General features: G+C 38.5%; 1 protein-coding gene across 3 annotated transcripts in view; it reads right to left on the bottom strand.

Annotated features, from left to right (window-relative positions):
• PGR (progesterone receptor) overlaps positions 1–23,984 on the bottom strand; it is a 104,816-nt gene extending 80,832 nt beyond the window's left edge. For all 3 annotated transcript variants that reach the window (XM_042904222.1, XM_042904223.1, XM_042904224.1), the window contains exons 1-2: positions 21,803–23,984; positions 20,352–20,503 (exon numbers count right to left, since the gene is read on the bottom strand). In XM_042904222.1, the coding sequence (XP_042760156.1) occupies positions 20,352–20,503; positions 21,803–23,436 (1,786 nt within the window). In that variant the 5' untranslated portion in view covers positions 23,437–23,984. The remainder of the gene's footprint in view (positions 1–20,351; positions 20,504–21,802) is intronic.
• Between the last annotated feature and the right edge of the window lie 473 nt (positions 23,985–24,457).

Raw genomic sequence — 24,457 nt, 5'->3', positions numbered from 1 at the left:
ATTAGCCCTTTATCCCATGTCATTTGAAAAAATCTTTTCCTATTCCATCAGTTGCCTTTTAGTTTTGTTGATTGTATCCTTTGCAGTGCAGAAGCTTTTTATCTTCATGAAGTCCCAATAGTTCATTTTTGCTTTTAATTCCCTTGCCTTTGGAGACGTGTCAAGTAAGAAATTGCTGCAGCTGAGGTCAGAGAGGTTTTTTCCTGCTTTCTCCTCTAGGGTTTTGATGGTTTCCTGTCTCACATTCAGGTTCTTTATCCATTTTGAGTTTATTATTGTGAATGGTGTTAAGAAAGTGGTCTAGTTTCATTCTTCTGCATGTTGCTGTCCAGTTCTCCCAGGACCATTTGTTAAAGACACTCTCTTTTTTCCATTGGATATTCTTTCCTGCTTTGTCAAAGATTAGTTGGCCATACTTTTGTGGGTCCAATTCTAGAGGCTCTATTCTATTCCATGGTCTATGTGTCTGTTTTTGTGCCAATAATATGCTGTCTTGATGATTACAGCTTTGTAGTAGAGGCTAAAGTCTGGGATTGTGATGCTTCATGCTTTGGTCTTCTTCTTCAATATTACTTTGGCTATTCGGGGTCTCTTGTGGTTCCATACAAATTTTAGGATTGCTTGTTCTAGCTTCGAGAAGAATGCTGGTGCAATTTTGATTGTGATTGCATTGAATGTGTAGATTGCTTTGGGTAGTATTGACATTTTAACCATATTTATTCTTCCAATCCATGAGCCTGGAATGTTTTTCCATTACTTTCCATTTTTTTCAATTTCATTCATAAGCTTTCTGTAGTTTTCAGCATACAGATCTTTTACATCTTTGGTTACGTTTATTCCTAGGCATTTTATGGTTCTTGGTGCAATTGTGAATGGGATCAGTTTCTTTATCTGTCTTTCTGTTGCTTCATTATTAGTATATAAGAATGCAACTGATTTCTGTACATTAATTTTGTATCCTGTGACTCTGCTGAATTCATGTATCAGTTCTAGCAGATTTGGTGGAGTCTATCATGTTTTTCATGTATACTATCATGTCATCTGCAAAAAGTGAAAGCTTAACTTCATCTTTGCCAATTTTGATGCCTTTGATTTCCTTTTGTTGTCTGATTGCTGATGCTAGCACTTCCAACACTATGTTAAACAACAGCGGTGAGAGTGGACATCCCTGTCATGTTCCTGATCTCAGGAGGGAAAGTTCTCAGTTTTTCGCCATTGAGGATGTTAGCTGTGGGGTGTTTATAAATGGCTTTTATGATGTTTAAGTATGTTCCTTTTATCCCGACCCTCTCAAGGGTTTTTATTCAGAAAGGATGCTGAATTTTGTCAAATGCTTTTTCTGCATAGATTGACAGGATCATATGGTTCTTATCTTTTCTTTTATTAATGTGCTGTATCACATTGGTTGATTTGTGAACATTGAACCAGCCCTGCAGCCCAGGAATGAATCCCACTTGATCATGGTGAATAATTCTTTTTATATGCTGTTGAATTCGATTTGTTAGTATCTTGTTGAGAATTTTTGCATCCATATTCATCAGAGATATTGGCCTATAGTTCATCTTTTTTTTAAGGGTCACTGTCTGGTATGGGAATCAAAGTAATGCTGGCTTCATAGAATGAGTCTGGAAGTTTTCCTTCCCTTCCTATTTTCTGGAATAGTTTGAGAAGGATAGGTATTATTTCTGCTTTAAATATCTGGTAGAATTCCCCAGGGAAGCCATCTGGTCCTGGCCTCTTATTTGTCGGGAGATGTTTGTTAACTGATTCCATTTCTTTGCTGGTTATGGGCCTGTTCAAGTTTTCTATTTCTTCCTGTTTGAGTTTTGGAAGTGTGTGGGTGCTTAGGAATTTTTCCATTTCTTCCAGGTAGTCCAGTTTGTTGGCATATAATTTTTCATAGTATTCCCTGATAATTGCTTGTAATTTGGAAGTATTGGTTGTAATAATTCCATTTTCATTCATGATTTTATCTATTTTGGTCCTCTCCCTTTTCTTTTTGAGAAGCCTGGCCAGAGGTTTATCAATTTTGTTTATTTTTTCAAGAAACCAACTCTTGGTTTCAATGATCTGCTCTACAGTTTTTTTAGATTCTATATTGTTTATTTCTGCTCTGATATTTATTATTTCTCTTCTTCTGCTGGGTTTGGGGTGCTGTGCTTTCTGCTTCTAGTTCCTTTAGGTGTGCTATTAGATTTTGTATTTGGGTTTTTCTTGTTCCTTGAGATAGGCCTGGATTGCAATGTATTTTCCTCTCAGGACTCCCTTCACTGCACCCCAAAGCATTTGGATTGTTGTATTTTCATTTTCATTTGTTCCCATATAGTTTTTAATTTCATCTCTAATTGCTTGGTTGATACATTCATTCTTTCATCTCCATGCTTTTGAGGTTTTCCAGACTTTTTCCTGTGGTTGATTTCAAGTTTCATAGCATTGTGATATGAAAGTGTGCATGGTATGATCTCAATTCTTTTATACTTATTAAGGGCTGTGTTGTGATCCAGTATGTGATCTATCTTGGAGAATGTTCCATGTGCACTCAAGAAGAAAGTATATTCTGTTGCTTTGGGATGCAGAGTTCTAAATAGATCCGTCAAGTCCATCTGATCAAATGTATCATTCAGGGCCCTTGTTTCTTTATTGATCCTGTGTCTAGGTGATCTATCCATTGTTGTAAGTGGGGTATTAAACTCCCCTGCAATTACCACATTCTTATCAATAAGGTTGCTTATGTTTTGATTGTTTTATATATTTGGGGGCTCCCGTATTCATCGCATAGACATTTATAATCGTTAGCTCTTTCTGATGGATAGACCCTGTCATTATTCTCTTGTTACAACCTTTATTTCATCTATTATCTCTTGTTACAACCTTTAATTAAAGTCTAGTTTGTCTGATATAAGTATGGCTACTCCAGCTTTCTTTTGACTTCCAGTAGCATGATAGATAGTTCTCCATCCCCTCACTTTCAATCTGAAGGTGTCCTCAGGGCTGAAATGAGTCTCTTGCAGACAGAAAATAGATGGGTCCTGTTTTTTATCCATTCTGATACTCTGTGTCTTTTGGTTAGAGCATTTAGTCCATTACATTCAGTGTTATTATTGAAAGATATGGGTTTAGAGTCATTGTGATGTCTGTAGGTTTCATGCTTGTAGGATGTCTCTGGTACTTTGTGGTCCTTGCAACATTTCATGCACAGAATCCCCCTTAGGATCTCTCGTAGGGCTGGTTTAGTGGTGATGAATTCCTTCAGTTTTTGTTTATTTGGGAAAACCTTTATTTCTCCTTCTATTCTGAATGACAGACTTGCTGGATAAAGGATTCTCTGCTGCATATCTTCTCTGTTTATCACATCGAAGATTTCCTGCCATTCCTTTCTGGCCTGCCACGTTTCAGTAGATAGGTCTGCTACTACCCTTATGTGTCTACCTTTGTATGTTAAGGCCCATTTATCCCTTGCTGCTTTCAGAATTCTCTCTTTATCCTTGTATTTTGCCAGTTTCACTATATGTTGTGCAGAAGATTGATTCAAATTATGTCTGAAGGGAGTTCTCTGTGCCTCTTGAATTTCAATGCCTTCTTCCTTCCCCAGATCAGGGAATTTCTCAGCTATGATTTGTTCAAGTACACCTTCAGCCCCTTTCTCTCTCTTCTTCTTCTTCCCCTCCTTCTTCTGGAATTCCTATGATACAGATATTGTTCCGTTTGATTGCATCACTTAGTTCTCTAATTCTCCCCTCATACTCCTGGATTTTTTTTATCTTTTTCTCAGCTTCCTCTTTTTCCATAATTTTATCTTCTAATTCAAGTATTCTCTCCTCTGCCTCTTCAATCTGTGCTATGGCCACCTCCATTTTATTTTGCACCTCATTTATAGCATATTTTAGCTCCTCATGACTATTTCTTAGTCCCTTGATGTCTGTAGCAATAGATTCTCTGCTGTCATGTATGCTTTTTTCAAGCTCAGCATTTAATTTTATGACTATTATTCTAAATTCTTGTTCTGTTATATTGCTGAAATAGTTTTTGATCAATTCGTTAGCTGTCGCTACGTCCTGGAATTTCTTTTGAGGAGAATTCTTCTGTTTCATCATTTTGGCTAGTCTCTGCAGTAGCTCCAAAGTGCAAGGCACTTCCCCTGTGCTGGCCAGAGTAACTTGTGTTTGTGGATGGGGCTGCAATGAGACCTGTTGTCTGTCCCCAGCTCACCACTGGAGCCACAGTCAGACTGGGTGTACCTTACCTTCCCCTTTCCCAGGGACAGGAATCACTGTGGAGAGATGTGGCCCCTGTCTGAGCTACTTGCACACTGCCAGGCTTATGGTGCTGCTTAGATGGGATCTGGCCAAGGATGTATTAGCCAGGGTGGATCTGTAAGGTGGGCGGGAGGGGCAGGCTTAGTTAGCTTTGCTGATGGTGGTCCCCTGGGGAAGGGGCCCTGCAGAACCGGGAGGGAGGCAAGCCTGTTGGAGGGATGGATCCACAGAAACACAGTGTTGGGTGTTTGCACAGTGCAAGCAAGTTCGGTGACAGGTACTGTTTCCCTTTGGAATTTCAGCTGGGGGATGGGAGAGGGAGATGGCGCCTCCCAGCACCTTGTTCCCCCACTGAGCTCAGCTCTGTCTTCCAGGGCTCAACAACCCTCCTTCCTGGTGTCCTTTAGCCCTCCCAGCTCTCTGAGAGCAGAGCTGTTGACTTTTAACATTCCAGATGTTAAGTCCTGCTGGCTGTCAGAACTCATGGAGTCCGGCCCCTCCACTTTTGCAAACCAGACTTTGGAGGCTCTGCCTTGCCCTGTAGGCTGCCCCTCCACCACCCTGGCTCCCTTCCGCAAGTCTGTGTAGCGCTCACCACCTCTCTGCCCTTTCTACCCTCTTCCGTGGGCCTCTTGTCTACACTTGGCTCCAGAGAGTCCGTTCTGCTAGTCTTCAGGCGTTTTTATGGGTTATTTAGGCATATATGGGTGGAATCTAAGTGATCAGGACAACGTGAGCCCAGCATCCTCCTACACCTCCATCTTCCCAGGTCCTACCATGTTTTATTTCAAACACAGTGCTAAATGGTATGGTATAATAAAAGTAATTTAGTCTTTGGAGTCTGGAAGAACTGGGTTTGATTACCAACTCCACCACTAACTGGCTGTGTGACCTTAGGCAAGTTACCTTCCCTCCCTGTCAATTCTTACACTTGCAGAAAGAGAATGGTAATAACTTCTCCAGCAACTCCTGAGAATTAAAGGATATAATGAATAGAGCACCATGTGTCTACCATGGTACCTGGTATATAATAAAAACACAAAAAACAGAGTCTCCATCCTCCCTCCCTATGCTGTCACATTTCTTAGAATTCTCTCTGGAAAAGGGAGCATTCTTAGTAGGGGCAACTGCCTAGTATATGCTTCCTACACTTTAACTTCACTGTTTTCAGGAATTAAAAGTAGCTTCTCAGCAAAGGACCAAAGGCCCCTAATCTAGATCAAATAATATTTTAAATAATCTTAAAACTGGCTCCCTAGCATCATCTTCTGTCCATGTTATTTACTGTTTTAAATCAAAGCTTCTCAAAAACAAAGCTGACCATGTCACCTCCCAGTTTAAAGACTCTGGCTCCCCTATGAGTAAAGCAGTACTTCATTATGCATAAGAAACAGCTGAATAGGTATTGAAATGCAGTAGAATAGGAGCTTACTTTCGGACTTGTTAGTTTGAGATATTCAGTAGTTATCTATGAAGATCTCAAGTCAGCAGTTAGATATATAAATTCTGGAATTCAGGGGAGAAATATAGAATTCAGGGGAGAGGTCTGGGCTAGAGATAGAAATTTGAGAGAGATCAGGATGGTTTTCTAAAACCATGAGACTAGATTATATATCCAAGGAAATATGTAAACAGAATGTCTAAGGTGTCAAAATACTGAGCACTGGGCCCTCTAAAGTTAAAAGCTAAAGAAGAGGAGACTGAAGAGGAACCAAGAGGGGAAAAAATCAAGAGAGTGTTGTGTCCTGAAAGCCAAGAGGAAAAAAAAAGTATTTTCAGGAAGCTGGAGCAATCAACTGTCAAATGCTACTGATAGATCAAGTAAGACGGGACTGAGAATTACCCATCAGATTTTTGCCATCTGGTAACCTTGACAAGAGAAATTTTGGTGGAGTGATTGGCTGAGACAAAAGACTGACTGGATTAGGTTTACGAGAGAATGGGGGAAGAAAATTCATTGGAGGAGTTTAGCTGCAAAAGGAATAGAGAAATAGTAGACAGAAGAATAAAGCCAACAGAAATATTTTGGCTTTACAATGGGAGAAATAATAGCAAGTTTACATGCTGATATACCAGAAAGGGGGAAATTATGATTTAAGCAGAGAGGGGGAAAACTTTTGGGAGGCTGCTCTTGAGTCAACAGCAGGAGACTGAACCTGGTACACAAGGGGAAAAGGCTGGTCTTGACGAGCAATGCAGATCTTTAGTAACAAGAGGAAAAGTTGATTATAGGTTAGATGCTACATGAGTATATGTGGTAGTAGCATTTTCAGAAAGTTTTTTCAGAAAATTATGAAGCAACATCATCAGTTGAAAGTGAAGGTGGGAGTGTTGGAAGTCTAAGAGGAAGGTGGAAGGTAGCCATCCAGAAGACATGGACAGTGAATGGGACTATTTGCAGCGCTGAATATTTAGTGATTATACTCATTTTTTCAATCCCACCTATTAATTATGCAAAGTTTATTTTCCTCTGAAATTCAGCTAGAAAATTTCTGCCCTCCCTGAAGTAAATCAGTTTTCATTACAAATAATTAGGACAAAGAGACAATAGATAATGGATAAGATGTAATGGATAAGAGAGAAAGTTCACTGGGTTCCAATCTCTGCTCTATTTGCTATTTACCTGTGCAAGTGATTTAACTTTTTTGTGCTTCATGTAATACATAGAGCCAAGTTCCCAGCATGTAATAAAGGTTACATAAATACCACTCTTATTATTAAACATATTCAGAACCTACCCATTGAAACCCTCTAGATTTTTTAAGTTAGAAAATTCTATTTCCAAGTGTTTAAGTATGTAGTTGTAAAAGTTTTTACTTGTAATGTATTTATAATGCCTGCACAACAAAATCAAATAACAACAATCATCTGCACATAACTGTTTTTCAAAATGCTCTTTACATCACAAAGGGATGTCTTGCAAAAGGGAGTTACATTGCTTTTCTAACATCACTTTCTGCTTGAAAAGGCAGATGAAGTGTCCTTCTGCTAAACACCTTTTTTTAAAAATACAATTTATTGGGGCTCCTGGGTGGCTCAGTCGGTTAAGCATCCGACATTGGCTCAGGTCATGATCTCGCGGTCTGTGAGTTCAAGCCCCGCGTCGGGCTCTGTGCTGACGGCTCAGAGCCTGGAGCCTGTTTCAGATTCTGTGTCTCCCTCTCTCTGACCCTCCCCTGTTCATGCTCTGTCTCTCCCTGTCTCAAAAATAAATAAAACGTTAAAAAAAATTAAAAAACATATTTAAAAATACAATTTGTTGTCAACATAGCTAACATACAGTGTATACAGTGTGCTCTTGGCTTCGGGAGTAAATTCATCGCTTATATACAACACCAGTGCTCATCACAATTACTCATTCACAATTTCAATATACAAAGACATGCTAACAAAAGTTTTGTTGTAGTTATTTGTCAATGGTACTTTATTTGACCTGACTTCATTTGGCAGCTGAACCTGGCCCAAACTCACATTTTATAGGCTTCATTCATACATTTTGCTGCATAAATATTAATGTGTTTCATTATGAAGTTTTGTTCTAGATAATTTTTTAAAAATCTATACAATTCTGAATTCTGAAACATATCTAGCCCAAAAGATTTTAGCTTAGAGATTCTGGACATGTATTAAGAAATAAACTTATTGATTATACTGAACATGATGCTGCTGTAGTTTTGCAATGTAGCAGCCCTCAAAATTACAATAAATATTTAGGAAACAATTATTGTTATTTGTCCTTCCTGTATATTTACTACCATGTTGGGTTCTGTAGAAGATTACAGAAGATAAATAAGCTATAGTGTCTAAATTCATGGAGCTTTAAATTCCATCAGGGAGATAACCATAAATACAACATAGGTAATAAACTAAATGTGGTTTGGATCTTGAGGGTAAAAAAAAATCATATTAATTAGGGAGACCAAAAAAAAATAATAACGTTTTTGTGGGGAACAGAGCATGTTAGATGGACTGTTGAGAATACATGATTTTAACATAAAGAGTTGTAATAATGGCTGTTCTAAACAGAAAGAATGGAATGAGCACAAGTACAACTTAGCTAAAGCATGGGACATGGTCCAGGATCCCAGAATACCTTATAATTATATATAACATTTTCATGTGCTTTTCTGGAGTGATTGCTCTTAAGACATTTTCAAAGGAATTCAGTCTTGGTCCACACTTACCACTTGTTTATTCAGTCTCATAAATCACTTTATCACAGAAGAGAAAATAACATTGAAAGTATTTTTTTTCTGAAGATATGATATGATTGAGTATTATGCTTCAAAAACATTATAATTTATTAAAATTTTATATAAAGTACATAACACAAAAGGCTGTAGCAGCAGTAGAGAACCAAACACCTAAGTTTATTACATTAAAAAAATTGAGCATGAAAATTTACTTCTTTACTTTGTAGGAGTTAACATAAAAAGGAAAACACAATAGGCTGATAAATTATGTGAAATATGCACTATGTAGTTTATTATATGAGGGTCATTCAGCAATAAGAAGGATATTGTGTTTATCTACCCTTATACAAATTAGGCAGATATGGAAGATCTATAGAGTATGTGGCTTTCGAATATTCTAAATGAAGATAAAGTTTAAACATCCAGGGAAGTAAATCATTAGAGTTACTGTCTTAAGTATCAATTATTTCAATCTGTCCTTTAAAAAAGTGATTGATAAAAGATTCCCTGGAATTACTTTGTTTTGCTGATAAAGACAGAGCTCTATAACTCATATGTGATTTTCAGATGATAACGTTGATATTCTGTTCAAATATTAAATAGTTGGATTTGAAATCTTGACCAAACATTCACCCTACCTTTGCAGAGATGTCAAAAAAGGCATCAGCAAATAAAGTCAAGGAACTGTTTAGGATTCATTCAAGTACCTGAATAAACATTTGTTTGAGGCCTAAGGGTTTCCTGTCATGATGAAATGGTATGTAAAAGAAAAAGTTGGCAGAAAATCCTTTGTTCAAATAAAATCTTAAGTGGAAGAATAAAGCAAATAAACAGACAAAAGCAGAGTTGTTCTAGTTTGAAAAAGGAATGGGACCGAGTTAAGGAGCACAATTTGAAAACCAATCCTCTGGAAGAGATCATGTTTTTTTCTGAAAAATTATAAAGTAATTAATATTTATTCAAATACAAAACATTGTGGAGAAATAGCAGAGAGGCACACAAACACAGAAGTTGGAGTCAGATGTCCTGGGTTTGAATCTTGACCCTTATACCTTGTAGTGAGCTACTCATCTGTGATGTCTCCACCTGATAGACTCTTAGAAGGATTACATGATGCTCAAGCGTAGTTAAGTATAAATGAATAAGCCTCTTACACAACATCAGGATATGTTAGTGGAACAAAATGCAATTCTTCTCAATTTGTCTAATTGAATACTATGGTGTGTCACCATGGCTTTGGCATAATTCAAGTCAAAGTATTATTCTCGTGTTCACTAATTGTACAGAAGTTTTTTTTGTTTTGTTTTTCTTCTTCTTTCTGGCTTTGTACATGTCAAAGATAGGGACTATGTACACTTTCATCTTTCTAGTTCTAGCATAAGCAACTTTTAAATGTAGTATGTAAAAAAATTAATGGCTTAAACCACTTTAGCAGCATGAAGGAAGCTAATCATATAGTTCATTTAGAGCTGTATCAAAATACTTAATTATGTTCTGGAAAGAGGAACAAGGCATGCACTCAAGAAGACACAAAAAAGTTTACTCAAGTAACGGTGTGATAGTGATGCCTTAATAAAAGGATTTTTATACTATGAACTTTTATACAATAGTTAAAAGAACAAGCTAGGACTATAAATAAATATACAGAGCTTCAAGTCACTGTTGCATGAAAACATGATGAAGGATAATACACAAATTATATATAGGATATCATTTATATATGAACATATCATACACACATTAAAAACTAAGATAGAGATAGGGAATAATGGTAGGGAAGGGCACAGATTAGAAGTATTGATCAAAGAGGACTTAAGCCTTACTGGTAATATTTTACCTTTTTAAAGGAGAATGTATTATTGTGTTACTTGACTAATTAAGGTATAATATCTCAAAGGCTGAAGCAGAAGCACTAGCTGTTAGCATTAACAGGTAGGTCTTAATACCAATGCCTTGCCTTCAGATTCTTGCAGGGGTATTAAGATGCAGGTTCTGAAGGATTGTTAATAACAGACAAACCCAAATAACCTAATATTAAGCAGAAGATCCTCAATGTGATCTTTCTACCCCCTTTTTTTTCAGTGAAGTGGAGACCTTAATGGGTCTTATTGAAAAATTGTGCTTAACACCAGCTTACAACTCATGCTAAATATTAAACTGAGAGACGTGTAGCAGAAGATAAATTATCCAAGTACTTATTAATAATAATATTTATTATTATTTATAGAGTTTAGAATTCCAGTCCAGGGGCTCAGTCAATTGAGTGTCTTGATTTCGGCTCAGATATGATCCCAGGGTCATGGGATCAAGCCCCACAATGGGCTCTGCACTGAGCGTGGAGCCTGCTTGGGATTCTCTCTCCTTCTTTCTCTCTTTCTCTCTCCCCACCCCCTGCCTCCACCCCTCCCCATTTGCACATGCACATGCTCTCTTTCTCTTACAAAAAAAAAAAAAAAAAAAAAAAAAAGCCCAATCCATTGCATTACTACATGTTTATTTTTAAGATAACAGAAAAACTGTCACAGGGTAGACTGCACCAGAGAGAAAATTAAATAAGATTATTGGTAAATTACCTTCTCAAAAGCCCCAATTAAAAACAACACTTTAAGTTTATTCATTTTATTTATTTTAAAAGAGAGAGAACATGCACACACATGAATGGAAGAGAGACAGAGAGGGTGAGAGGGTGGGTGAGAGAGAGAGAGAGAGAGAGAGAGAGGGAATCCTAAGCAGGCTCTGCACTGTCAGCACAAAGCACAATAAGAAGCTGGATCTCATGAACAGGGAGATCATGACCTGAGCTGAAATCAAGAGTCCTACACTTAACCAATTGAGCCACCCAATACCCCAAGAGCCCAAATTTTAGTCAAAGAAATTATGGTGGAAGCGACTATTGGATAATTTTATGGACTACAAAATATGGAGAAAGCACTATAGAGCTCTAAAGACAGGGAAAATAATTCATGAGTTGGCCAATGAAAATTTGAACGTATAATTAGAGTAGACTTCAAAACAAGGAAACTTATTGGGTGTAAAGAGAGATATAACATAATGATAAAGGAGTTGATTTTCCAAGAAGACATAACAATCATTAATTAATGTGCATGCATCTAACAGTTGAGCATTAAATTTTTGTATGGCAAAAGCTGATAGAACTACGAAGGGAAAGAGATGAATCCACTACTATAGTTGGACACCTCAACACCTCTCTAACAGAAATGGACAGATCTACCAGGAAAAAAAAATTAATGAGGACCCAGTTAAACTCAACAACATCATTCAACTGGTTATAATTGACATCTATAGACTATTTCATTCAGCAGCAGCAGAATGCACATTCTCAAGCTCACTAAGAACATTCATCAAGATAAAAAACACCTTAACAAATCTGAAGAATAGAAAAATAGAAATTATAAAATGTCTGCTTTTAGACCACAATGGGATTAAGCCTTCAACAGAACACACCTGAAAATTAAAAAACACATGTAGATTTTACAACATACTTTTAATTATCACATGATTCAAAGAAAAAAAAATCTTGAGCAATTTAAAAGTATTCTGAAGTAAAAACGAAAGCACAAATTACCAAAATCTGTGGCATACATATAGCAAAAGCAGTGCTTATAGGGAAATTTATAGCATTAACTAGATATTTTAGAAAAGAAGATCCAAAATTTACAATCATCAAAGCTTTCTCCTTAGCAAACTAGAAGAAGAGCAAAGTAAGCCATTTAAAGAAAAAAAAAAAAAGAAATAATAAAAATTAGGTCAGAAATCAATGAAACTAAAAACAGCAAATCAGTAAAGAAAAAAACAACCAAAGCTAGTTCTTTGAAAAGATCAATAAAATCAGTATAAGCCTCTAACCAACCTAATTAAGAAGAGAGAACACAAATTACTAATATCAAAAATGAAAGAGGGGGTATCACTATAGATCCTATATACATTAAAAAGATAATAAAGGAATACTATAAACAACTCTATGCCCACAAATCTAAATGAAAGGGACCTAAATGAAATGGACCAATGTCTTGAGATACACAATCTGCCAAAACTCACACAAGAAGAAATAGACAATCTGAACAGGCCTATATCTATTAATGAAATTGAATCAGCAATTAATAACTTTCCAAAACAGGAAGCACCATGCCCAAAGGAGTTCACTGATAAATTCTGCCAAACATTTAAGGAAGAGATTATCCCAATTCACCACTATCTGTTAGAAAATGAGGGAATGCTTCCTAACTCAATCTATGAGCAAGTATTATGCTAATATAAAACCAAAGACAGTACCAGAAAACTACAGACTGATATCTCTCATGAACATAGATGCAAAAATCCTCAAGAAAAACCTTAGCAAACTGAATTTAAAAAATTTAATAACAAGTCTACAACACGACTAAATGGGATTTATCCTAGGTATGTAAGAATGGTTCAACATTTGAAAATTAATGTATTCCATCACATCAACAAACTAAAACGGCAATATCACATGATCATATCAATAGATGCAGAAAAAGCACTTGAAAAAATCCAGCACTCACTCATGAAATAGCAACAGAAGTGAACGTCCTCAACTTTATAAAAAATATCTACAAAAAACCCTACAAATGATGTCCTACTTACTAGTAAGAAACTAGAAGCTTTCCCATTAGACTAGGAACAAAACAAGGGTATCTCCTCTCACCACTCATCTTCAACACTGTAGTGGAAGTCCTACTAATGCAATAAGACAAAAAGAGGAAATAAAAGGTATACTCATTAGGAAGAAAGAAATAAAATTGTCTTTGTTTGCAGGTGACATGATCTTATATGTGGAAAATAAATTTGTAAAAAACCTGACAAAACAACTCCTAGAACTAATAAGCACCTATAGGAAAGTGGCAGGATGCAAGGCTAATATATAAATGTCATTTTCTTAAATCTAGCAATGAACAAGTGGCATTTGAAATTTAAAACACAATGTCATTTACATTAGCACCCAAAAATGAAGTATTCAACATAAATGTAACCAAATATGTACAAGACCTATAGGAGGAAAATCGCAAAACTCACATTAATTAAATAAAAGAAGTAAATAAATGGAACGTTCATGGATAGGAAGATTCAATATTGTCAAGATGTAAGGTCTTCCCACTATGATCTACAGATTCAATGCAATCTCACTAAAACCCCAGAAAATTACTTCATGGTTACTGACAAACTGATTTATAGTTAATAAGCAGAGGCCAAAGACCCAGACAGACTATCAACACATTATTAAAGTTGGAGGATTGACACTACCTGACTTCAAGACTTACTATAAATATACAGTAATCAAAACACTGGTGAAAAGTGGTATTGGTGAAAGAACAGACAAATAGATCAATGTAACAGAACAGAAAACCTAGAAATAGACCCAAATAAATATAGTCAACTGATATCTGACATAATAATAAAGGGGTTGCAGTGGAGCAAAACTATCTCTTCAACAAATAGTGTGGAACAACTGAGCATCTACATGGAAAAAAAGTGAAATTAGACACAGCCCTTACACTCTTCATAAAAATTAATTCAAAACAGATCATGGACCTAAATGTAAAACACAAAATTATAAAAGTCCTAAAAGATAACATAGGAGCAAATCTAGATGACCTTGAATTTGGTAATGACTCTTTAGATACAACATCAAAGTCATGATGCATAAAAGAAAGAACTGAGAAACTGGATTTCATTAAAAGTAAAATTTTCTGCTATGCAAAAGATATTTCCAATAAAGTAAAAAGACAGAGTAGGAGGAAATATCTGCAAAAGACACATCTAATAAAGAACTATTATCCAATATATACAAGAGCTGTTGAGGCTCAACAATAAGAAAATAAGCTGATTAAAAAACAAGCCAAGAACCTTAAAAGGCATCTCACCAAAGATACATGGATGACAAATAAGCATATGAAAGCATGCTACACATCATATGTCATCAGGGAAATGCAAATTAAAACAATGAGATACCACTATACACCTATTAGAATGGCTAAAATCCAGAACATAGACAATACCAAATGCTAGCAAAGATGGAGAGCAGCAAGAATTTTTATTCATTGCTGATGGGAATGCAAAATAGCATAGCCATTTTAGAAGATAATTTGGAGGTCTCTTATAAAACTAAACATCCATACAATGTAGCAATTGCACTCCTTGGTATTTACCCAAAGAAATAAAAAACATATGTCCATACAAAAACCTACTCATCGATCATTACAATAGTTTTCTTCATAATTTCCCAAACTTTGAAGCACCAAAATACCCTTCAGCAGGTGAATGGATAAACTGTGCTACATCTAGACAATGGAATATTATTCAGCACTAAAAGGAAATGAGATATCAAGCCATGAAAAGACATGGAGGAAACACGTGCATATCAGTAAGTGAAACTGTATGGCATTCTGGAAAAGGCAAAACTATAGAGACAATAAAAAGATCAGTGGTTTCCAAGGATAAGGGGGCAGAGAATGAATAAATGAACATAGAATTTTTAGGGCAGTGAAACTACTCTGTATGATACCATAATTATGGACATATTTTATGGTACATTTATCCAAACCTACAGGTACAATATCAAAAGCAAACCCTACTGCAAACTATGGATTTGGGGTGATTATGGTATGTCTATGTAGGTTCATCAATTGTACCAAATGTTCCTCTCTAGTGGATGATGTCAGTAATAGGGGAGGCTATGCCAGGGGAAGAAGTATATGGAAAATCTATGTACCTCCCTCTTGATTTTTCTCTTAAAAATAATAAAATCTTTAAATGAATTTGAGTGTTATTTCTCTTTTGAAAGCCATAGCAGAGAGAATGTATCACAAAATCAGTTTCATTTTTAGTCTCTGATACCAATTATATTCAACTTTTGAAAGAAATGCATTAGTTATAAAAATATTTCATTTCTGTTCAGTTTCCTCTGTGGTCTGATCGTGTCTCTCCAAATCTAAAAGGCATTTTCCATCATCCCCAGCTTCTGACAGAGGGGTCAATTCTCTAGTTTTCCAGATATTGCTTAAACTATTCAACTCAGTACATCTATAATTCATTATATAAATGCTAATTGGTAGAATGTTTCCTGCCTCCACTACAGTACACACCATGAGGGCTGCAGCGACCCAGGTCTGCCCTGTTTTACTATTTTTTCAGCTAGCACCTAGCATAGTGCCTGGCATATGGCAGGTGCTCAATAAGTATTTGGTTATTAATACATGAACAAAATAAATAGTTAAATCTTGAGGACATTATGCATGAAATAACCAGACAGAGAAAGACAAATGACACATGGTATCATTTACACATGGAATAAAAAAATCAAATTCATAGAAAGAGTAGAAAAATGGTTGCCAGGGGCTGGGAAATGGAAGTAGGGAGAGGTTGGTAAAAGCATACAAACGTTAAAGATGAATAAAGTCTGAGGATGTAATGTGTAACATGGTGACTAGTTGAGAACATTGTATTATATAATCGAAATTTGCTAAGAGAGTATAACTTAAATGTTCTTGCCAAAAAGAAAAAAATATATATGTGAGGGGATGGAAGTGTTACTTAACTTGACAGGGAGAATCTTTTCACCGTATATATTAAATCATCATATTGTACACTTTAAATATCTTACAATTTTATTTGTCAATTATACCTCAAAATAACTAGAATAAAAATGAGGCTAATAATGTAGTACAATTAAAAATCCATCATTACCTACATAACTAGTGTCTTCTAAATAATATTTTACTGTATTACAATATTTGTTTACCCATATTACATCAAATTTATTCACTACAAATACTGTCACAGTAAAAAGTATCCAAAGAATAAGAGGTTGGCGTCATCAGTTATGATGACTGGTTCATTTAGAACAAAATTTACTGAATATCTAATGTATTCCTAACACTGAGTTAGTCACAGTACATACAGAGGTAAGCCAATGAGAAATTATCTTTTCCTTCTTAATACAAAATCACAGACCTGCATTTATAGAACTGGTGGGTCATTATGACTTCATCTCCTTGAAAGGTATTAGAGCAATTCCCGACAACTTTCTGGTCCATTCCAGCCTTTAGTAAAGGAATGCAATGAGCTATTCAACCAATTGCTTTTGGCTAATTCATTTTCTTAGGGTAAGAGAGGTCATCTCTTCTGATCCCTTTGTACCCACTTCCTAAGTGATTTTTTTTCCCTGCCTCTTCTCTCTTCTGTCTTATACCAAGAGAAACCCAGTTTTCCCGGGTGACTTCTTTACAGGCTTTAATGTCTCTCACTCCCAACTTGGAAGAGAGGTAGGGAAACTGGTTCTTGGTGAAATTAGTATCATCCATCCATTTATATCACACACTTTTTTTTTTTTAATTTTTTTTTAACGTTTATTTATTTTTGAGACAGAGAGAGACAGAGCATGAACAGGGGAGGGGCAGAGAGAGAGGGAGACACAGAATCTGAAACAGGCTCCAGGCTCTGAGCTGTCAGCACAGAGCCCCACGCGTCGCTCAAACTCACGGACCGCGAGATCGTGACCTGAGCCGAAGTCGGCTGCCTAACCGACTGAGCCACCCAGGCACCCCCATTTATATCACACACTTTTAATCACCCTTCATCTTGCAATCTCCTTTACTTCCACTTTTACCTTCCTAGATGTTTTATCATTTGGCTCACATTTTTTCTTACAATGCTCTATTGTTTTTCTTTGAAATTTAAACAGGATTTCCTATTAAGAGAAATGTAGTGTAGTTGGTAGAGAGCACGGATTCTGGAGTCACACTACCTGGGTTTGAATCCTGAGTCTACCACTTCCTAATTGTGATTAAGGCAATTTAACACCTTTGGGTTTTAGTTACCTTTTTGGAAACTAAAAATAATAATTAATATGTATATTATAAGGATTAAATGAATTAGAACACCCATAAAACACTTAAATAGTCACTGCTGCATGGAAAGCACTCTAAAATGCTGTTATCATTATTATTCCTGGTAACAATATCTATTTTTTGACCACTGACTTTCAACTTCTGGACATACTGGCATCCACACATAGTCTACCTTGAACTAGCTGATCACACAGCCCTACTTTAAGATTTCACATTGGCTATACCTCTACAATTATTAAATCCTTTTACTCATCTTTTTACTTATGAAAATTCCCAGAAACTTCTATTATCTTGCCTTAAACCACTGATTTTCTCCAAATTCATCCAAACACCAGCACTTAAACTTCCCATCCTTTAATTTTAATGATTTCCTCATATAACTCTTCAAGTCTTAGTCTAATCTTAATCTCTTTATTCCTCTTTGAACATATACACTTAAAAGCACTACTCAATGTCCAGAGATCAATAATCTTACTTGTCCTTTAATAACCAAATGAAGTTCATATTTTCCATGAAATCTTCTGCCATCATTATACAACATGTACATTCCATCCTACAACTAACTTCCCCCTGACGAAACACACCAACTCACAAACTTAACCATTTTACAGATTTGCTTATCTGCGCATTTAGTCAATCTCTATTTTACATGCCAAAAGGACTTACATGCATATATGTTACCTCTTAAACTCTATTATAAACTTCTTGACTACAGAAGCTGTAGTCCAATTGAAACTGACAATATGCTAGACATTTATTTCAATACTTTGCAAGTATATACCCATTTAATCTTCATAACAACTTTGAGGAGCAGCTACTGTTATCTTCATTTTATATGTAAGGCAGGGAGAGGTGAAGTCAGGGGAAGAATATCTAAAGCACAGATCTAAATATAAGAGGTATAAAATAACTGTTGAATGAACTTACTCATATAGTTTTGTAATCTTGTTCTAGTTTCGTGAATGATTTATAAACATATACCTTGAGGTTTTTTTTCATAAACATTGCCAAATAAAGGTGCTTCATTTTTACTACTCAGGACTAAAAGAGGACCATGTCAATAATAGTTGTTCAACAAATGCTTTCTAAGAGTAAATCTGGAAAGACATTTTATGTGGTTTTAGATGCTATTATAATATTATAAAAGAATTTGTATTTAAGTTAGGGTGCTTTTGGTTCTATATGCACATTCTGAAGTAACTTCTGAAAATTAAGTAACATTTGTCATATACCTTCTTGTGCACACCATCTCTGATTTATAAGCACTGCAATGAAAGAGTATCTAACCTATGGTAACCAACAATTAGTTACTAACTAGTTGTATGATCCTTGGAAACTGAAATTTATGTCTTTGGGACCTGCTTATCTATAAAGAGATGGAGCTGGGCTAGAAAAAACTGGTCTTCAGGGGATTCTATGGGAGTCATTCACTTACAAAATTAGACTACTCTAAGGAGACAGTAAGAATGAAGGAAATCATATTAATGTTGAAAGAAGCATTCAAGAAATTAACCAAAGTCCGATGAGAGTAGTAACTCCAATTATGCACTGGAGAATCAACTCATTCATACAAAGAAATTCAACTTGTAACTATGACTAAATAATGTCCAAAGGAAACTTAAGGCCACTCTCAGTTGTGTCCATTTTCTCATGTAGCCTCTTTTCACACAGTGATTCAATTAATTTAAAATGCAATTAAAACCCCCGAAGCTGAATACGTATGTTCAGTAACAGTTAAATACATTCATCTTTTGTGGAAAAAAAATCATATTCTAGATATATACAAAGCAAATATTCTTTAAGAAGAATTAATTTAAGTAGAATTATTACAAATACTACTAATAAATAGTTGGGAATCATTTTTATCAAAAAAGGCTTAATAGTTGTAAAGAATCATCTGTTAGGCATCTACAAAAATAATGAATTTAAAATGCCTTTTAGATTTTATTCTCTTGGTGCATATTAAATATACATATCAAACTCCTTTGAAAGTTCCCTTAAGGTAAAAATTTCCCATTCCCTCCTTTCCTATTTATAAGTAGAAAACTCTTGAAATCAGAAAACTCACAAACAGGAAGCAAAAAAGCAAGCATTCAGATCTTTGGTTCCTTGTCTAGGTGTGATCTCAGCACTCCAGAGGGAACTTTAAACTCATTTCGGCTCCTTATAATATATACTGATTGTTAGAATTTAAATGTGAAATGATCTTTAAGTGTATTTTTATCTTCAAATAGAAATGTATTTGCTTAGAATTTAGTGTTGATAGAGAAATTTAAAAATATTTTCTATTAGAGCTCAAATCCAAAATACATTATGTAGGTCAATCCAAAATCATTAGATAAATATGTAATTTAGACAATTTTAAAAACATGAAAGTCTTGTTGCAAAGTAACAGAAATTGTTACTTCGATGTCCACAATTTTCTTTTGCTTTAAACTGTTTACTCCTATCCCCTTATATACTTATTTATAAAGATATGCCAAACAAAATGAGAATTTTTAAAAATTTGTTTAGAATTACCATTATATAAGTATTAATAAATATGCATGTAGAGAAAAGACAAAATCATGTAGAAAATTTGTAACTGCATTATATATATATACAAATACACATAGTACATATACATAATTTTGATGATTTTTACCATTTTTCTTTTGATCAAAATTTTAAGCTTAGTACATATTTCATATAATATATAATAGAAATATGAAAATACAATTACAGCCAAGCGATTTCTTTAAAGCTAAATGGGTAATGAACAATAGCAGCACTGTCCCCAAGATTAGTATAACTTGAGTCTAATATCGAAAGCGTTAGTCAAGAGTATGGAATGTTCAAACCACATTCAATTTTGAGTATTATAAATAAAAACATACTGTTAAAACACAGTCATATATTTTAAATTATATGGAAATATCACCATTTCTTAGAAGGGACAATTAAAATATAAAAAATATCAGATTTACAATCTAATAAATCTTGGTCTACAATTAAACCAAAAATAAAGAGCCTACCTTCCATTGCCCTTTTAAAGAAGACCTTACAGCTCCCACAGGTGAGGACGCCATAATGACAGCCTGATGCTTCATCCCCACAGATTAAGCAAATCTTCTGAGGTAAGGACTCGAAGCTGTACTGTGGGCTCTGGCTGGCATCTGAATCGGGCCTTGAAATGCAAAACAAAGTACTCCATTTATTTTTTGGGTGCACCACTGTCTAATACTAAAGTTTTCTTAAGAAAATTGACAGAGTGAAAGAGGATTTTAATATAGCACCATATGTATACACACCCTTGAAAGGCATGCAAACTAGGTGTACCGTTACAGGATCCATCGCATTTGTAAATTATTAGTCATTCATCAGCAGCACCAACTTAAAAGAATAATATATAATTTAATGTTCAGAAAAGCTAAGGTCCATTGTTTTTTTTTAATTCTTTCTACAAAACTCCTTATATAGAATAATCAACTTATTCTTTGACGAATGTAATGTTATGCCCTTCCTGTACACATCGTAACAGTAAACGTGTTTTTGTTTTAGTTCAATCGTACTTAACACTGCTTTTGTTTTCAGTTTTTAAAACACCCCGTAATGGCTGTTTACTTAAACGAGTATGTGTTTGCCATTTTAAAGAATTGTTCAATATACTGACACTGTTTTACCTTTCACAACACAGAAGAGTCTAAACCGAACATTATGGGATTTTAAAATCACACTCCTTCGGTATGTAAATTGAAATGTTTTTGAAAACCTGTGTGAAAAAAGTTGTAGCGAATCCGAAACAATATTAGAATACAGTGCACTGGAGAGATTGATGTTTAAATCCATAATGTAACTATATTACACATAACTGGAGTCTTGAAATTTGTATGATAATACAGCCATTGAAGGTCCAAAACCCGTCAGGTTCTGCTTTCGGTTCTGGCTAGCTACCAAACATTAAGTACCACCCCTCCCGGAGGAACTGTGCCTTAAAGTCTCTACTAAAGACATTCCCAGTAAACATCCTTCAAAGAAAAGAACCATTTTGTAAAGCCCCCAACTCGCCGCATCCCCCCTCCCCCCCCCCCCCCCCCCCCCCCCCCCCCCCCCCCCCCCCCCCCCCCCCCCCCCCCCCCCCGCCCGGCTCCACTGGATTACTGCGCACCTATAGTGACGCTCCACATTTTAAATTAGGGTTGATCTCGCCTCGAAATCTCGCAGATTTGTAAAATTCAGAAGATATTTTCGAGGAGGCACGCTCCAAAAACGGCATATTATGCGCCCCCCTTGTGTCCCCAAAATAGTGAGGAGAGGAGGGAAGAAAAAGGAAACCAAACTACCCTTGTGCGCCGCCCCGGCCACCCACCCCCTTGCGGCCACTTGGGTGAGCAGGATCCTGGGACCTGGAGGAGCGGCGACGAAGGCGCCGGGCTGCTACTCACGGGATGCGTACGGCACTCCGCGCCCCGCCCGGGACCCTCACCTCAGGTAGTTGAGATAGGGCTGGTAGACCTGCGGCAGGCCCTCTTTGAGCACTGCAGCCTGGTAGCCGAGCTGCGGGAGCCCGTTGAGACTGAGCTGCGGGTAGAGCGCAGGGGCCGCCCCGGCGGAAGCAACAGAAGCTGAGGTGGAGGCACCGTCCCGCGGCAGCATGCAGGCGCCTGCGCCCGGCGCCTTGCAAGGCGGCGGAGCAAACGGGCCTTGCTGGGGCGGCGCGCCCTCCGCTTTGTACAGGATGCACTCCAGGGTCGACCCAGACGAGGACGTGGACGAGACTGTGGCACTGGCGGGTGCGGCGGCCGCCCCCGCGGCCTCCCCGGGTCTGGACGACGGCGCTCGCGGAGGGAGCGGCGGCAGTGCCAGCGGCAAATCCGGAAAGACTGCGGGGTTGGGACCCGCCACCAGGTACGGCCGCGGGGAGCGGGCAGCGGCTTCGGTGCCTTTCTCCTCCTCCTTGATCTTCAGGGCTGGCGGCTGGAAGTCGCCGTAGAGCGGGAACGCATCATCCTTGGGCTCGGCGTCGGGCGGGTACGCACAGTCGGAGAAGTCGCCAGCAGCGACCTGGGTGGAAGAAGCCGAGGGTGAGCCCCGCGGCGGGGCAAAGGCGCTGACAACCGCGGCCCCGCCGTCATAATTCTCCCCTTCCAGCAGTTGACGGGTGCGGGCGGCCAGGAAGGCCGAGTTGAGGGGCAGAATGGGCACGTGGATAAAATCCATCATCGTGGTGGCCAGCGGGGAGCACCCGGGCGCCGCTGGCGCGTCCTGCTCCGCCAGGGCGACCTTGGGCGCCAAGAAACGGGAATCTTCTTTGGGGACCAGGGTGACGCTTCCTGCGGCCACCCCAGGAGCGGTGGCTGCAGCTCCTCCTCCAGCTGCTGTGCCTCCCAGAGGCCGGGATTTGCCCTTCAGAAGTGGACCCACGGAGCCTTCGGACTCCAAGCCATCCTCCTGCTCTACGTCTACCACAGCAGGCTGCGGAGCTGGTTTCACTGAGGCCCCAGACCAATGGTGGCTCCCAGAGGTCAGGGGCAGCAGCTGTCGGGGCGGTGACAGACCCCTGGGCAGCACTTTGTGGGCAGTTGCCGTTCCGGAGCTGTCGCTAGCCTTGCCCTCTGGCCGGCTCATGAGCGAAGACAACCCCCCCTGGGTGGTGGGGGCAACCCGGGGGTCTTCAGGAAGCTCAGAGCCAAACAGGCACCAAGGGCTGGCGGCCTCACAGGCAGGAGAGCTGGTGTGGCTCTGCCCGGAAGCTGAAGGCTCCAGTAGTGTGTCCAAGACACTGTGCAGCAGCCCTCTGTCCTTTTCTGGGGGTCTAGAGCTGCCAGCTCCTGCACTGCTTGTGGCTTCAACTCTGGGATACGCCCCCTCCACGTCTGACAGCGGCTGCTGGTCCTGTGTCTTCGGGTCCAGGTCTTGTCCCTGGCAAGGCCTAGGGAAGAGCAACGGGTCCAGAGAGATAGGTATAGCTGAGACTACAGGCGAGGAGTTCGAGGTCTGACTCTCCTGGAAAGGGCCAGCGTCCCGGAGTCCCAGCAGGGGCGCTCGGAGCAGTGTGGAGGAGGGCGCGGCGCCCGCCACGTGGGGAGCCTGGGGTTCCTTTGCCTTCAGCTCTGTCATGACGACCTGGACTCCCCTTATCTCCTCCCCTGTTTGTAAGGAGGAGGGATAGGGGAAGGAGGTGGGGGTGTAGGGAATATAGGAGCAGCGGGAGGAGAAAATTAATGTTGAATTTGGCTGGACCCGGCGGGGCGGGGTGGGGAGATCCCCACCTCCCGGGTCGGAAGGAGGCGGCGCTGGTCAGCTACTGCTTTTGCCTCCCCATCTGGTAGGCAGAGGAAGGGTGGCAGTTGTTCTGTCCCTTAGTCTGGTGGGGAGAGCAAAAGAAGGTAGTTGTGCAGAATCTCGTCGCCTAGCTGGGAGAGTTCTCCGACTTCAGTCCGAGGATGGGAGGCGCAGAGTACTTACAATCCGGCACTCGAGTGGCTGCGGCTTCGAAAGCAATTACAGGCGCAGCTCTATCTTCCGACTTTTTCTCTGGCTTCAACCCAGTGCGTGCCTTGTAGCTCCCAATCCCTGACGCCGTCCTACTTTCCTTCTTATTAAAACCCTGGGACTACTTGGTTTCTCGGCAGTCTAAGAGGACGAAACGCCATTGGTTTACCTATTTCATTCAAATGCCAAGTGAAACTAGTTCGTACTGAGAATGCTGCTTACGCTCCAGAACTTCGAACACTCAAATATTATAAAGCTTAACTCGAGTAGTGACAGCTGTAGACTGGCCCCACAGGTTTCTAATGACGTCTCCTCCCTATCGAGATGCCCCGCCCAAAGCCTCTCCTACACCAATTACAGGCCTGATCTGAAATTCTGGAGTTGTTATTCCCAACCGCTAGTCTGATTCCACTCTGAATGGCAGGTGCTGTGGGATGGAACTTCATACACAGATGTTTTAGTACCAATTAAGAATCATGCCCAATCTAACTGGAAAAGCGAATGGATTCTTTCAGGATTTCAGTTTTGTAAAGATTTAACATCGAGGAAGATATTTGGCTTTATTATGTTTTAGAGTGAATGCATCAAGGATGATCCTAAATAATACAAAAGAGATCCTCTCTCTTATGACTTCCGTGAAAGCGAA

The sequence above is a fragment of the Panthera leo genome, chromosome D1, assembly GCF_018350215.1.
Source record: "Panthera leo isolate Ple1 chromosome D1, P.leo_Ple1_pat1.1, whole genome shotgun sequence".
Classification (NCBI taxonomy): domain Eukaryota; kingdom Metazoa; phylum Chordata; class Mammalia; order Carnivora; family Felidae; genus Panthera; species Panthera leo.
Note: the sequence above shows the minus strand (reverse complement) of the source record. Positions and strands in the feature narration are given on the sequence as shown.